Consider the following 17,481-nt stretch of genomic DNA (forward strand, 5'->3'; position numbering starts at 1 on the left):
AAATATATTCAGTGTTTTATAAATACAGAAACACATACATAAACACACACATCCACTGACTAACTTGAAAGTATTTCCAAAAGGGAATTTGTTGATGAGGACACTAATTAAGTGATGAAGTTAAGAGGTTATTAGTTTTGTTTAGCAAATGTTTCTTGAGTCTCTGAAGTTTATTTTCTTCAGTAGATATTCCTGTTGCCTTGTGGTCTCATTTTACCTTTAATTTCACAAAAATTGAAGCAAGCATTTCAACTCAGCCACTGTTTGAACCACTACAAATTGTAAATTGGTGATGTCTGTACTAATGAGATTTTATTGTCATAGAAATTTTGAGTATACAGAAAGGTTACGAGATTATGTGGATTTATTGGTGAGAAATACATGTTTATTTTGGAAAATTTAATTCTTAAAGAACCTCTTTGAAATGAACTTTCTTTTGAGTAGTTTTCCTTTGCTTTTTATCCTTTTCTTGTGTGGTGAACAGCAAACAAAACATCTGAGTTCTGAGAGATTTCTTGACAGGAGACCTCCTACTTGTTCATATTGCTCATGTACCTTTGGTTACCATATTTACGAAGTTGTATCTTTTATTGATGACTGTTTTCTTTTCCACAAATTGGTAGTTTTCATTAAAGATCTCCTCACTGTAAATATTGCATCAGAAGTTTCAGGTTTATATTAGGAGAATGACAACATAGAATTATATTTAAAGTATTAATGGAGGTTGACATAAAATGATACCACTTAACCTAATTTAACTTGTTATAACTAATGTTACACTTAAGAGATCAATACATTGTATTGACAGCATGCTCTTACAAAGAGGAATTTGAACTACATGATAGCATTATAGTATGTAGACTTGAGATGAAGTAAAAAAATTTTAAATTGTATTTCCTTAATGAATGTGTTTTGAACCAAAAACCACAATATTTTTAGTGGTAGATTTAAAATATGTTGCCTGTTTGATTAGACAAATTGTCTATTTGACTTGTCTTTAAATAATAGTGTCTTTGGTTGGAAAAGTTGTAAGCAGTACATTTGCTTCTTAGATGTATAATTGGGTTTAGATGTCTAATAGGATAATTGGTTCTATAAGCTTATAATTATATTTTTAGAAATACTAGTGACTGTAAAGGACAAAACTCTTTCTTATGAGTGTGGAGGTTTTTTGTTTTTTTTATGAGTGTAGGGGTTTTTTATTTACAAGCTCAGTTGCCTGTTTATTTCTAATAGCCTGAAATAAAATGTCCTCTGATACAAGTTGTAAGTAGCTTCTACTCTGGGGTGATTTTTAACATAACTAGATAGCAAGACTCCTCTGCTGGCCAACTGAAAATTTAAGACATTGTGTATTACTTTGTTCTGTTAATTTTGGACAGAGTGGTAGCTTTAAAAGACTTCTTTTCCAGGTATTTCAACAAGGAGAAAAATGTCTTTGAGGGAAAAGAACATCTTCTAATTTTATATATTAATAACATGAATTTGTGATTTGGTCTAGTTGCAGTAAAAAATGGTTGTACTTCCAGGCTCTCATCAATATCAAGACGGTTTCATTCTTCTTTCTTTAAACTTCCTTCACCAATTTTTAATGTCTTCTTAATCGAAAAATTCTTGCATTCATAAAATTCAGCAATTGAATTTTGAATCTCTGCAAAGTTTTTTTAAAAGATTGAATATAAGTATACATTTTTTATAGATGATCTAGAAAACTATTAGGACACACCCAAATCATAAATCATTAACTGATTCATCTTACAGACCATCTTGTTTAGTATATACATGTACTTTAATGACATAAACTTACATTTAAAAACAATTTTTATATCTTATTTAAAATTTTCTACATCGAACTTGTATGTAGTTTTGGAGTTTCAGATAGATTTAGCTCTTGAGGGTTTTGGTTCTATAGTTTGTATGCCACTGTGGGACATTAGAAACTTGTATGCTTTGATCAAGGAAAATTTAGAAAATGGAGTCTTAAAAAATCTGATAACAGAGGACCTCATGCTATGTAAACTGCTATTTCTAGTATTTCATTGTATCCTAACATCTTCAGTAACATGTTTTACCTTTTCTTTTGCCCCATTAATAATATATTTAGCCCTTGAGGATATTAAGTATAACATGCCTTGTTAAATTTATGTTGCTTCAGGATTTAATTGATTTTATAACTCAAATATATGACTAGCGTATCTGCTTAGTTGAATAAGCCTACTTACTGCTTTTTCATTTTCAGCCTATTTAGTTTACATTTGCTCCTAGCTTTTAATATCCTCAAGGTGTTTCTTTGTGTCTCTGCAGACGGTGTACTTGATCTGTCCACTAAGAAAAGTCCATGTGCTGGCAGCACTTCCCTGAGCCACTCTCCAGGCTGCTCCAGTACTCAAGGGAACGGGTAAGGGAGAATATTTGTAGCCTTACACAGTTTCATATAGATAATTCATCAAAGGTTGATGCCAGTCTCCCTTTTACATTTTTAAAAAATAACCCTTCTAAGTAAGTCATTTATAAATATGGACCATAGATCAAATAAAAATATAATTTGTGCAATGTAAAATTGGCTAGTACAGATGAGTTTTTGTCAGTTTAGTACAAATAGTAAATAACCATGAATATGGCAATTATTTCTTTGGACTTTTTGTTGTGGCATGTTTTGGAGTGTGAAACTCATGTTAAATAATTCTAAAGTTTAGATGTAAAGACAGTATTATGTGTGCCGAAGCTGTTTAATGAAAATTGAACTCCAATACTTGGTATCTCTAGTGGGGTTTGTGTGTATGTGTGTTCATTTTTGTTTCTTTTGGGTTTGGTTTTGGTGGTTGATAACTGTACTTTGGCAGTTCAGAAAATGTAGTTTTCTGAAAGACTGATTGTAGATGTTGATGCATAACCATCTTAGGCTGCCAAGGCATTATTACTTGCTTAGTTTTGGTAACTCTTAGGAGACTAAAGTAAATTCTCTTGACACCCTAATTTTATAGTATAAGAACTGTCTTCTCCCTATGTGTATCTGATAACCAACTAGAAAAGTCAGGTATTAATAAAGACATTTAGATACCATGTTGAAAAAGCATTTCTATAAAACTGTGTGACAAAAAATCAACTTTAGATATGAAAAATAACTTGGTAAGTTTAAATTAGTTAATACTTAGGCTTATTGAACTTTCAGATTATCAATGTGGGGAAGTTACTTAGATATTAAAGGAACAAGTAGATGCTAAGTGGACTAACCTTTTCCAACTTACTGTTAACTACCTTCAAATAGAAGGATTCCTTTACAGACTTCTAAAATCTCCCTTTATTTTCTCTAAAATTCCAAAACTTTTCATTTCCAGAAAGTATTAATTTAATCCATTATGTGTACTAGTCTTTTTCTTAACCCTTTCCTTTTCACTATGGTTTATACTAGATATAAGTCAGCATGTTCCCAAATCTTTGGGTTCTATTTATATATCAAAAAATACTTGAGCTGGGCGTGGTGGCTCATGCCTGTAATCCCAGCACTTTGGGCGGCTGAAACGGGCAGATCACCTGAGGTCAGGAGTTCGAGACAAGCCTGGGCAACATGGCAAAACCCCGTCTCTACTAAAAATACAAAAATTGGCCAGGCGTGGTGCGCACCTGTAGTCCAGCTACTAAGGAGGCTGAGGTGGAAGGATCGCTTGAGCCCAGAAGGTCACAGCTGCAGTGAGCCATGATCACAACACTGCACTCAAGCCTGGGTGACAGAGTGAGACGTTGTCTCCAAAAAAAAAAAAAAAAAACACTTGAGTTGTGTAATTAAGGACACATGTAGAAGTCCATGTGCAGTTTGCATAAACAAATCCTTTGCTTAAGATTCTCTGTAAACTTGGCTACCAGGTTCATGTATTATATGGCTGAAGTTGCTGTGTTTATCCCTCTGAATGGAAAGTGTTTTCTACTGGTTTTGTTTTATGGAAGAAAAATGCACCAATAGGATTGCCCATCTTTTAGTTGAATATTCAGTGTTATCCTTATTGTGTTACTGATGATAGTAGTCCCCATAGAGTTTTGTAGAACATAACTGGTTTATCATTTCTGCAAAGCTCTATTTTGTGCCTAATTAACGTAATCATCCCCTTGGGCATGTTTTGCCACATGTCAGTCTCAATATTGATAATCTTTCTCTATTGTGAAAGTCAAAACCTTACGAATTAACTTTGTCTAAGTAGTTGACTTTTTAAACATTATTTGAAAGCCATCCATTTGAAATTTCAAAATAGGTGTTTGGTATTTCAAGAAGGGAAGTTTTTTTTAAGCCAGAGAAAACTGCTAAAAAATTGTTTATATCTCTCTGACAGTAATTACTTTGAGTAGAACTTAAGGGGTAAATAAAGAGTAATTTCTTTTAAGCTTGGATTATTTCAAATGGAAAATCATGATACTCATGTATCTGCAACTAGTAGTGTTTTAAAATGAAGACGTGTGGTAAGTTATAATGCAATGGGTCTTTTGGTTTGGTTTATTTGGGAATTTTTTTTTTTTTCTCCCTTGGGGCTGTTAGCTATATATACGTATTCCCCCCCACCCAAGCAAAATAAGAAATGTTACTTGGAATTGTTTGATTTTTGATGATGAATATCAACTTGTTTGTGGGATAAATGAGCAATTATCTATGGGTTCCAGTAATGTATATGGTTTCAGTTTTAAAACTAGTTGTCATGAATGTTGAATACATTGAATTAAAATAAATAATTTGGCTTACTCTTTTATTACTGTACTTGTTTAGTGGTAACGTCACATTGGCAACACAATTCTGTGTAGATCTATGGAGACTGATGATTACTTTGTAATTAATAATTAAGATGCTATTTTCAGACAGTTGCGCGAAACTTTTTCTCCGAAAATTTGTGAACCCAACCAGAGACCAGCTGACAGGTTTAATTTTTCTTTGCCCAAAAAGCTCCTGATTTTTTTTCTTTTTCCTTTTTCCTTTTTTTGTGAACGAGTTTTAAAACTAACTGCTGAGACCATTTTTTTTTTAATTTTAGAGAAAAATAAATAAATAACACAAAGTGATGTTACCCAAGCAAGGCCTTCTAATAAAGGAGTGGTCCCCTCACCCATCCCTCCCTACCTGTGCAAGTCCTGCTCACATCAGTTTCCTTCCATCCAATTAGGCGACCTGGGAGACCCAGCCAGTACCGCCCAGACGGACTTCGGAGTGGTGATGGGGTACCTCCAAGAAGCTTACAGGATGGAACCAGGGAAGGTTTTGGACACTCCACATCACTCAAAGTTCCACTGGCTCGATCCCTGCAGATTAGTGAAGAACTACTGAGCAGAAACCAATTGTCCACAGCTGCCAGCCTTGGGCCATCTGGATTACAGAATCATGGACAACACTTAATATTATCCAGGGAAGCCTCTTGGGCAAAACCACATTACGAGTTCAACCTCAGCCGTATGAAGTTCAGGGGAAATGGTGCACTCAGCAACATCAGTGACCTTCCTTTTCTTGCAGAAAACTCTGCCTTTCCAAAAATGGCACTTCAAGCAAAACAAGATGGAAAAAAGGATGTGAGCCATTCATCTCCTGTAGATTTAAAGATACCACAAGTTCGAGGAATGGATCTTTCTTGGGAGTCTCGCACTGGTGATCAGTACAGCTATAGCTCTTTGGTAATGGGTTCACAAACGGAGAGCGCGCTTAGTAAAAAATTAAGGGCTATTCTTCCAAAACAAAATAGAAAAAGCATGTTAGATGCTGGACCCGATTCTTGGGGCTCAGATGCTGAGCAGTCTACCTCTGGACAGCCATATCCCACATCGGATCAAGAAGGAGATCCTGGCTCCAAGCAGCCTCGGAAGAAAAGAGGGCGTTACAGACAGTACAACAGTGAGATACTGGAGGAAGCAATCTCAGTGGTTATGAGTGGAAAAATGAGTGTTTCCAAAGCTCAGAGTATTTATGGGATTCCCCACAGTACACTGGAGTACAAAGTAAAGGAGAGGCTGGGCACTTTGAAAAACCCTCCAAAGAAAAAGATGAAATTAATGAGGTCGGAGGGGCCAGATGTTTCTGTAAAGATTGAATTAGATCCCCAGGGAGAGGCAGCACAAAGTGCAAATGAATCAAAAAACGAGTAGGAATACTGTAGAGTGCCAATTACTGTACAAACTGGGTGAGCACTACTGCATCATTGTTCAGCTATCATTGCTTGCACGTAATTTCATTTACTGTGACACTTGCTTCTTTGCAGATTTTGCATTGACTTGTGTGTACAGAGATGAAATGTGCATTCTGAATGTTGCATATTTTAAATTTTTCATGTGCAGTATGGCTCGGAATATGTTTGGCCTTTTGCATGTTTCTCTACAAAAGAGAATTGAGTTACCTCACAGAGAACAGATACATGGAAGTGGACTCCTTGCCTGTAGAGCCTGCATGCTTTTTTGTTTTGTTTTGTTTTTTTGTTTTTTCTTAAGTTATATTTGTTTTTACTTTTTAAAAAAGAAGAGGAAACAAAGCCCCCTTTTAGAAACTACGTCTTTCATACTGGGAGCTTTATCACTGCAAATTGGAAAGCCATCTTATAATACAAAATTATTCATATTTTTCATCTACGATTCAACTAATTGAAGGATTAAACTAAAGAAAAAACTAAGAAGAACAATGAACCTTTGACTTTGAGAAATTTGGTTATTCACTGACATAATTATTGGGTCATTTATAGTTACATTTTATAATTTTCTTCTCACTATTAAATTTGCTTAAATTAGCAAGCTATTAGTGCTCACCCAGAGGGGAAGGCGGTGGAAAATGTGCACACACTACCTTCAGAAATGCTTCAGTTAATTACTTTGAACACTACCTTTGCTGTAATTTCATTTGAGATTTTCTAAGGGTAGAATTTGGTCTCACCAACAAGTGAGGATATAGCCTTATCTCATGGAGGACGAGCTCCGTATTTACTCAGGAGCAGTCAGGGTACATTACATAAAACAATGGAGGATGCCTCATTTTAGCAAACTGGGTTTCTTTGTATTCTTTAGTCCTTTTACAGAATTGATGTGCTAACTGAATATCATTGCAGCAACTAGATTAAGATATTCAGTATCTCTTTATTGGGGATGGGAGAAATAGGGAAAGAAATGTGTATAAGTAATTATGATATTGCAAAAGTGATACTTAGATTTTACAGCCTCCGTAGTCTGCCCAGTGTCCACATTAATGAAGGATCCATGTTTGTAGTGAGAGAAAAAAAACCCAAGGTAACCTGATATGATTTAGGATGCATATCAGTTCTAACAATAATTCAATCAGAAGTCAAGCTCATTGGAATTCCTTTTTTAACTGATCCAAATACTAGTAGAAGGGTGGGAGAGGTGTGTTTTTTGTTTTTGTTTAGTTTTTATTTAATTTTGTTGGTTAGAATTTTTTTCTTTTTTTGGCATCCTACATAATACCCCCTTCTTGACTTTTTCTGATAATTAGTTGATATTCATGGTTGTTTAGCACACAGTTCAGGACCTTTGAGATCATGTTTGTATAAGCACTCCTTGAAGAATAGCTAAGCTTTTTTTGAGATGGGCTTTTAAAATTATAATAAGGAAAGTTTATTTTCTGCGGTTTTTGCAAGAATAAGCAAAGCCCATGGAATTTAATTTTTCATTGTGATCAGATTAAAATTACTATTTGTGCAAAACAAAATCCACACCACATATACTGTATATTCTAATCTGCTGAGAAAGGTGGTCAGGCCCTTCTAAATGCTTAACCAAAAACAAACATTATTGGAGTTTCAGTGTAAAATAAAATTAAAATTGGAGAGTTGGTTAGATTGATTTCAGATGGATACTAACAGTTTGAGGGGAGGTCCAGATATTTCCAAGGCATAAATTCTTGCCTGGAAACTTTGGAGCAATTAATTAAATTAGGTTAAGTTTTCCCTCAGCAACCTGTGTGTTCAAAGGTTAGGCACACCATTGCTGTTACTAAAATATATGCACTGCTCATTCTTGACATAGTTTGGGTGTGGGTTCCTCTTGTTTTGGTTATTTTGTGTAGCAGTTTAATCAGTGGATAACTGAGCCTGTTTACTCTTAGCTTTCTAGACTTCTTAACAGAAAAAACAGTTTGGGTTCAATAGCATTTTATGATTCTACAATATTTTGTCACCTAGCTGGAAGTTGCAATAAAAATTCCTTATGAAATATATGGTTTTCATCTGTAATTGAAGGAAATCATAGAAAGTTTGCTGAAAGCAAAGGGCTAAGCTTATGAAGGAATGCCTCCTTTGTTACTCAAGAATTTGTCAGCACACAATTAATTGCAGCCATAGTACCTTTTTGCGTAATGTTTGGGATATTCAGCAGCCCAGGATTGCTGCAAAAAGGTCCTTTGAGAAAATTAATTTGTGCTTGCTTTTATCCCCTCTCAGAAAGACATCACTAAAGGCCCATTAAAAATCTGGCCCTAAAAGTTCAACTTTTGTAGAGTTTATTGTTCAGAGAGGTTTAATCCTATGTGGTAGTCTATATAAGTGATGTATGAGTTGAGTTATGTAAATTTTGTCATTGTAGTGTACATGGAGTGATCATTTTACTAACATAAATATTTTCTATGTGTGTTTCAGTGGATGACAATCGAGCAGCAGAAGAATGGTGTGCCTACCCTTTAATGCTGCAGTTTAAATAAGAGAACTTGTATTGTGTCATTTCAGATTGTAGGCTGAGAGTTGTAAATAGTGAAAATTTGAGTACTTCTATTATTTGTTTTGGTTAGAAAGTGAATTTAAAAAACAAACCAAACTCTAAACTTTCTCAGATTAAAAGTCCTGAGACCTGAAGATTGTAATATTCATGTCTGTGAAGCTTTTAAACATTACACTTGAGATCAGTCATGACTTGATATTCAGGTAAATTTTCTTTTCCAAGAAGCTTTTGAATAAGCATATTTCCTCCAAAGGTCTCTTTCTCTTTTTTTGAGTGTAGATTATTTTAAAGCACTAATTGCATTACATTGGTAACTGCAATATAAAATAGCCATTATTGTTTTGTGAAGCATGGTTGAAATTAGCTAGTGGTCCCTTTTAAATTTCATGAGCCTCTCAAAAAAGAAAAACTTAAAAAAAAAAAAAAAAAACAAAAAGCTGCTGGAATATTTCAAAAGATATATATTTTACCTTATAGGTTTTGTAAAGTTAGTTTGTAATATTCAGGTGCACTTTTAATGTTAAATTTTGTGTTCAGAGTTCCATTATACCATGTATTTCTCGGAGGTGGCTCATCACATGGCTGGCTGGCAGTCTTGGTGCCGCAGTGATTCCTTAATATTTGATTTCTCTCTTGATTTGCCACTATTCTGTATTGGCACTTTCAGTGTAGATATTCTAGTTTGGGGATGTCCTCACAAATGTGTAATAGAGATTGGTCTATTAGCATGCTTAATTTCTGCTAATCAGAGTTTTGCATGGCCCAAACAACAGTTGACCATTTTTATGGTATGGGAAAGTGTAGTTCACAACTGTCTTTGTCACAAAAGCTGTTTTTCCTCACATTTTCCAGTAGGCAGATAACATTACTTAAATTATTAATATATAACACTGTTGGAACTATTGATAGGAAATAATGTATTTAAAATAATTTTTTGCATTTTCAGAGACCTTGATGTTATAGGGTAGATAAGCTATGGCACTATAAAATCAAAAACACTAATTCTGTGGAAGGATATCTAGTTGGTATTTTTATCTTTAGCTTTCTCATTTCTGAGACAGCATAGTCATTCAGCTTGATGGTAATGTAGTATATTACTTTGTTCGGTGGGCTTATAAGTGACTCTGAATTATGTTTGTGATGAGCTATACACTTTTTTTCTATTCCCCAAATACCATGAAGGACAAGGTCACTCTTTCAGGAAAAATAATTTATATTTGTGTATAATACTTTTTAATATTAAGTTTGTTGTTCTGAAGTTTAGATGTTGCTTGATAAACCTTTGCTGCAGCAGATCATGAATATGAGTAAGGCTTTGTGTGATAATAGGGGTCCTTATGTGAAGTTAATTACTGTTCAGTTCTGGTGAGCAAGCTCAACAAGTGTGAAGTGTGTATTAGCTTTATTTGGTACACTTTTACTTTACAATATTGAAGTGCTTTTAGAACTCTGGTTATCTTATATAAACCATTACCTCAACCAATTGGCATTTCTTTTCCCCAACATTTACCTTAGCTATAATATGAGCTATGTGGGATCAGATGGTAAAACTATAAAAGGCACAATGAGAAGTTTAGTTCCCAAGTTTTGGAGAGAACTCTAAATTAGACTAAAAACAACTACCTGTTAACACCAATATCATAACTACCTTCTGTCATTAGGCAGTACATAGCAACCTTTGAGCTGCTAGTGAGCTATCTGTTCTCCCCCTACCCCCAAGTAAGCACACAGTGCCAGGCCTGGTTCTAAGCCTTTGTGATTCTCTTACATCTCATTGACCCATAATAGTGAAGCATGGATTCATTTATTTTCATAAGACAAATTGAGTCAGCTCGATGTCAGAAGCTGAAAATATTTTGAGTAGTTTTAGCCGTTATATGACAGATAGGCATCATTTTCTTCAACAGCTTTTATCTTTGTAGATTTCCTTTTGAGACCATGTATTTTTGCTTTTATAATTCTTTCATTAAATGCCAGAAGTTGTTTTCATATTAACCACTCTTTTCTGTATATTCAGGTTGCTGTCATTGGTGATAGAATATGGCAATAGACAGAATTGTGCTCCACTTTATGTTTCATAGGAGATATTGAAAGTTATAGGTTAAATTTTGGCCTTCTTGAAGATATCAAAGATTGTTTTCCTTGTTACCTTTACTTAGAATTTGGTCTTCATTAATGCTTTGGTCAGGCTAGCATCACTAAAAACTTGATGGCTTCAGCAGAACAGCCCATTTAGGAGACTATTAAGCTATCTAGGGATTTTTTTTTTTTAATTAATTGCTTTCAAAATCTGAAAAGGAAAAAAGTATAATTGTGGTACAAAGAAGACAGAACTCCAGGCTCTTTCTTCTTAGTTTATTTTGGTTTAATTCTGTACTGGAGACTTGAATAGGATTTGTGAACATGGTGAATGGAAAGAAAAATAGAGGACATTATTTGTGTATCCTCATTCCTGAATAATCTTGCAGTCACCTTTTAAAGAAGCAGACATTAGCCCTGTAACACAACACTGTAGCTATAAACCCTAAGTGTTAGGAAGGAGATTGGGGTGGGGAGGGTGGAGTAGGATGGAAAAAGCATGTAGACTTCTGAGAAGAGGCTAAAAATTCTGCCCTATAATACTAAAAATGAGTCACAAGATAATGTGGTGAAGTTAGGCCATCTTGATTTGATAGAAAAATCTTTTACATTGTTTAAAAATGAGAATCGAGGCTAATTAATGTTGATTTGACAACAGAACATGAGCTAATTCTGCAATCATTTGGGGGGTAATTTTATGGTTTCCAGTTCATTTAGAGCTGTATTAAGAAAAGCTAAAAAGCAAGCACTTTTAGTTAATCATAGATTTATTGGATGTAGCAAATATTATTATAATATTTAATCTCTATTATTTGAATGTGGAAATGAACTCTTTTGCCCCATCTTGAACTGTCATTGAACATGCTCAAGATGATCAACACTGGAAATGACCCTACACACATACCAAAAAAATCTAAAGCAGTAAGACATATTTGAAGATCCATACCTCTTAAACTTTTTAGATTTGTCTTGGGAAAGAATTTATGAACCTGTAACCAGTATTAGTGCAGTCTTGGGTTCCTTGTTCTGCATAATTGCACCCTTTCTCAGGTATGTCCTGACAACATAAATCTTAAAATAATCTCATTAGAGATTAGATTCTCAGTGGATAGTGTGTAAGGGGACTAGGGGTGGGGGGTTGGGGGTAGTTGGACACAGGACACTGACACAGTAGAGCAGGGATTTTTAACAGTCAACAGCCAAATAGAATTTCAATCTAGAATATTTTTACCCCCTCAGAATGAGTGAAACAACTTCTATTATTTGGTATACCCGGTGCTACACTCCTAAAAGTCTTTTTTTTCATCCAGGTGACTTTTTTTTTATTTTCCCTGCTTGGTGGTGGAAGGTTATATAGTAAACTTCACTGTCATTAGGAAAGCACTTGTCCAAAATGTTTAAAGTACTAGAAAAGGGATAATTCAGCACTTTTTCTGTTACAACACTAAAGTCTTAATTTATCTTCAGAGTCTTAGGTACTGTAAGTTTTAGGATGATTATTTAAAAATATAAAACATACTACATAATATGGGGTCAGATCACATTTATATAAATAATTCTTATTTTAAAAAAAGACGATAACATTTTGTACCTTTCTAGCAATTCCAAGTGATTGCCTCATTTTCTCTTATTAAGCATTTCAAGCTTAAGATTTGGAATTTGAGAGAAGGTGAGGGGGAAAATTCCCCAAAATAAAAATTTGTTTCAGACCATTTTAGAAAAATAAATCACTAGGAAAATGGGTAGGGATTCTCTCCCCCTTTAAGTCTTCAGGGAATGAGCAGTATTTAGAATCTTTGGCTGAAATTCAAGCCTTTTTACTTTGTAAATTTTTAATATTAATTCACTGACATGCTTTTTACACCAGAGGACTGAAAATGGATCTTAATGTTTTTAAGTTGTGGAAGGGTATATTTCTAAAATGAGGGGGGGATGATTAACTAGGTTAGTATTACCAGCATTAGTAAGTTTAAGGAATTTTAGTATGTAATAGCAAAGTGTTTGATTAAAAGTCTAATCCTATATTGCTAGTCAAAATTAGTTACATTCTGATCTAGGAAAGATAATAGTCATTGGATATTGATATGCTGTGCTGTCAGAAAACCAGACTAAGATAGAAACCTTTATCTGACTCCCACATGTTGCTTGTTCTGATGGGATGTATACTTTACAGCAGTTTATTGCTGCTTTGAAAAAAAAATGTATAAACTATACATTTGGAGTGTTTGCATATAATTCTTTATAACCTCCACTTAAAGCTGTCAGACATTGGTATTTTATCAGTCCACATTGTTTAATAAAACTAATGTTCTTAGGAATCCAGCTTGTACACACTGTTTAAAAACCCTCAGGGACAGTTTACACACTCTTCTCACTCAATTCAGGTACTTTGATGCTATTCTTAAACCTAACAGTGACTTGTATTTTTCTGTTTTGCTTTTATTTCAACGTGCTGGTAGCACATCTGATGAATGTCAACTTAAAAAACTCAGTTCAGGTATCCAGGTATAACTCAGCCAAACAGATTTTAAAGCTGCATATAACTCTCCAGCACATGGTGCCTCACACTCTTATAGTGGCATTCTATATATTCAGTTATTACTACTGAGCAGATAATATGGGGGTTCCTGTTAACAGTGTATTTTAAAAAAAAAAAAAGTGCATAAATGTATAGCCAGCACACTACACACATAGACATACACACACAAACATGCACAGTTAAACTATATATTTTTAAATGCCACTAATAGCCAGCACAACTAAAACAAAACACATTCCTAACTGCTCTGTAAGCTGTTAACAGATGCAGTTCCTTCTTGATGTGGCTCTTGCTTCTTCACGATAACTACTACTAAATTCAAGCACTGGTCCTTGGGTGTCTGACCTCTACATTCTAGTTTATGCAATGTCTTTAGAGAATTTTGTGCACTGGCCACTGTGATGGAACCATTGGGCCAGGAGTGCTTTGAGTTTATCAGTAGTGATTCTGCCAAAGTTGGTGTTGTAACATGAGTATGTAAAATATCAAAAAAATTAGCAGAGGTCTAGGTCTGCATATCAGCAGACAGTTTTGTCAGTGTATTTTGTAGCCTTGAAGTTCTCAGTGACAAGTTTTTTCTGATGCGAAGTTCTAATTCCAGTGTTTTAGTCCTTTGCATCTTGAATGTTAAGACTTGTCTCTTTAAAATTGCTTTTGTTTTCTGCAGTACTATCTGTGGTTAACAAAATAGATTATTCCTCTGCTTTAATATTTGATATCTTACATCTAAAATAAATTCTCTCCACATAAAAAACCCATAGCCTTTGGAGATATGGAAAATGGTATCTTTCAGATTTCTAGAAGTTCAAGTGTCATACAACAAAACAGGAACCCCCTTTACTCTTATGGACCTCATTTCAATATACTGTTTACAGTTTGATGGAATTGTATAATTTAATATTTCTCTTGTACTGTAGTTTATATTTATTTACAGATTTTTTTGTACTGTGTGATTTGAACTTTTTGTTCCCTTGCTATGATCAATGTTTATGTAGTAGAGCACTTATGATCACAAATTAAGTTTTTTGGTTTGATTGCACTACATTAAATTTTTTAATGCAGTTCTGATTTTTGACTGGACTAAAACTGTGTCTTAATGTATGTGATGAGTACTTAAAATTTTAATCCATGTGGTCCCCCCCCTTTTTTTTTTTTGCATTGTATGTCAAAAGCGCTAGTTCTTTCGTGCATGTGTAAGATTTAATGGTTCCATTGTATTATTTGACCATGACATTTTGGAGAAACATTCCCAGCTGTAATGTTGTGTATGGTAGTTCTCACTGGATGCTAGACTTTTCAAAACCACTATTCTTCTAATAAATTTTGTTGTGAAAAACTGTTTTTAAAGCTTGGTTTCTACTTCATAAGATTTTAATGCTTTTTGAAAAATTCACAAAATGGGTAAAAGTTGGATTGTACTCCAACTGTAAATACATATGGTAATCAAAGTTAGTGATTTTTTTTATGATAAATTCTTTCTAGATGAAATCTCTTAGATAAAGTTGCTGCTGTGAGATTCTGCTTTCATATTCAGGTGCAGTATTGCCTTGTAACTCAGTGTCTTTACTAATTTGATACCTCGGCGCTCAGATTACCTCAGTTTTCTTCATTGGATTATTCATTTTAAAAAATGTATTCAGCTAAACAAGATACAGTAATGTTTTCATAATACCGTCTTCTGTCTTGACTTAGTTTTGTATAATTTTCTTAAGAATATAAAACTTAATGCCGGGATTCCTTGTCAGAAAATAGTAGTGACTATTTTTTGTTTGCTCTTTTCTTGAGGCATAAGTATAAAAGCAACATTGTCAATCAGTTAAGGTTATGATAGTAGTTCTCATTCTTGGCAGGACACTGATAATTCCTTTTACCAGAACCCATAAAGAACAGAGTATATTTTGCGCAACATTTAAATTTTTTTTTTTTTTTTTTTTTTGAGATGGAGTCTCGCTCTGTCGCCCAGGCTGGAATGCAGTGGCACGATCTCGGCTCACTGCAAGCTCTGCTTCCTGGGTTCACGCCATTCTCCTGCCTCAGCCTCCCGAGTAGCTGGGACTACAGTTGCCCGCCACCACGCCTGGCTAATTTTTTTGTATTTTTAGTAGAGAGGGAGTTTCACAATGTTAGCCAGGATGGTCTCGATCGCCTGACCTCGTGATCCACCCACCTCAGCCTCCCAAAGTGAGCTGAGATCGCGCCACTGCACTCCAGCCTGGGCAACAGAGCGAGACTCTGTCTCAAAAAAAAAAAAAAAAAAAGACTGGCTATCTAGCTGCTTCTGCCTTTGGTCTGATGTTTATAAAATAGGAATTTATGTTAGTACTACAGACTTGTTCTGTTGGCTTTATTTGTTCCCCTTAATTATGCCACATACTTAATCAAATTTTTTTTAGAAAGCTAATTATTATTTCGCTGTAAGTTCCAAAGCCATAACTTACTTGTTTATGGTCGTTTCCTGCCGTTACTCATTATAAACTGGCGGCCAGGTCAGTAGTAAGATTACAGTTTAGCATCTCATAAATGAATTTGCTGTATTTTAGTGATCCTATCTTCAAATTGATATTCAGCTCTTCAGTTGTTATAAAGGCCCTATTTAAAGAAAGGACTTTTTCTTTTAAACTGGAATTTTCTCTGATTCTGCTGATATTTTGGAAATTAATTCAGGGGGCCCTATGTCTTAACAGGTGTGGAAATTAGAGAGATTGCATAAGAGAAGTAAAATGGAGAAAATGGAAACTTTTTTTTTTTTTTTTTTGCCATATCCTGAGTTGTGGATCCCCCCCGGCCAAGGACTCTAAACAAACACTATTCGAATATAACACTATTCGCATATGCTCGGGACGTGTGGTATTAGGTTTTGTAGCTGAAATGAATGAATAATTTTTTTAATAGTGTTAAGTAATATAGTAGATAAGCCAGTAGTTCTTGTTACATTGTGTTCACTTTATTTGCTTCTAAAAGGTAAGCATTTTAACACAGAATTTTATTTAACAGATTCTTAACAGATTGTTGAGCTTCCGTTGTTTGACAGGATCTCATTCTTATCTCCCAGGTTGGAGTGCAGTGGCATGATCATGGTTCACTGCAGCCTCGACCTGCTGGGCTTACATGATCCTCCCACCTCAGCCTCCTGAGTAGCTGGAACTGCAGGCACATGCTGCCATGCCTGGCTAATTTTACAATTTTTTGTGGAGACAAGGTTTCAGTATGTTGCCCTGGCTGGTCTCGAACTCCTGAGCACAAGTGATTCTCCCACTTTGGCTTTCCTAAGTGCTAGGATTATAGGCATGAGCCATCATGCCTGGCCGACTGTAGAGGTTTTGTAGGCGTGTAAGAATACTACTGTTTCTTGTCTAGTCATTTTTTAATGTTCGTTGTTCATCAGCAGTATGGAGTGATAATGGTTTGATATTTTTTTGAAATAGAGTCTGCCTCTGTCTCCTAGGCTGGAATGCAGCGGTGCAATCTCGGCTCACTGTAACCTCCACCTCCCAGGTTCACAAGCGATTCTCGTGCCTCAGCCACTCGAGTAGCTGGGATTATAGGTGTGTGCCACCATGCCCAGCTAATTTTGTATTTTCATTAGCGTCGGGGTTTCACCATGGTTGGCCTGCCTGTTTTGGAACTCCTGGCTTCAAGTGATCCGCCCACCTTGGCCTCCCAAAGTGCTGGGATTACAAGTATGAGCCACCGCACTTTGCCTGAATTGTTATTTTAAAGTTATCTTTCAACTTGGTACACTAGAAAGATCACTTATTTTTCCTTCTGTAAAGTGAGGGTGTTACAGACTGAATGGTTTTTAGACCTTATTTCAACTCTGAGTTGAAATATTTAAAATGATAGAAAATGTCATTTTCTATTAAATGTGAGACAAATACACAAATCGTATCTGTATGAACATTGGGAAATACAGTAGAAACTCTATTGAATAAGGTTTCGTAAACCCAGGTCTCACCTTTGCATTGAAACATTTTCTAAAAAGATCTGGATATAATGTTCAGATGCCTTTTGTTTAAAACAAAGTCTATTTTAAGTTTTTGTTATGAAGTGTGTATGAATGTGGTGATACTTTTGCAAATATTAACTTGAAAAGTCACTTTAAGTTATGTTATTCATAATTTTTATTTCTGTTGTGTGCAGGGTAGGTTTTCCTTGAATATTAGAGCGCTCAGGGTCTTGGG

The 17,481-nt window shown here is 34.9% G+C and overlaps 1 protein-coding gene across 19 annotated transcripts in view; it reads left to right on the forward strand.

The window, feature by feature from the left end:
- LCOR (ligand dependent nuclear receptor corepressor) overlaps positions 1-17,481 on the forward strand; it is a 161,729-nt gene that overhangs the window by 116,304 nt on the left and 27,944 nt on the right. For 15 of the 19 annotated variants that reach the window (XM_054503631.2, XM_063670046.1, XM_054503635.2 and 12 more), the window contains one exon: positions 2,305-2,398. In XM_054503631.2, coding sequence (XP_054359606.1) covers positions 2,305-2,398 — 94 coding nt within the window. Of the gene's footprint in view, positions 1-2,304; positions 2,399-5,144; positions 14,637-16,640; positions 16,846-17,481 lie in introns of those variants that run through there. The other 4 variants (XM_054503637.2, XM_063670049.1, XM_054503636.2 and 1 more) reach the window with 2 other exon arrangements.

This window comes from Pongo pygmaeus, chromosome 8, assembly GCF_028885625.2.
Source record: "Pongo pygmaeus isolate AG05252 chromosome 8, NHGRI_mPonPyg2-v2.0_pri, whole genome shotgun sequence".
In the NCBI taxonomy this organism is placed as follows: Eukaryota; Metazoa; Chordata; class Mammalia; order Primates; family Hominidae; genus Pongo; species Pongo pygmaeus.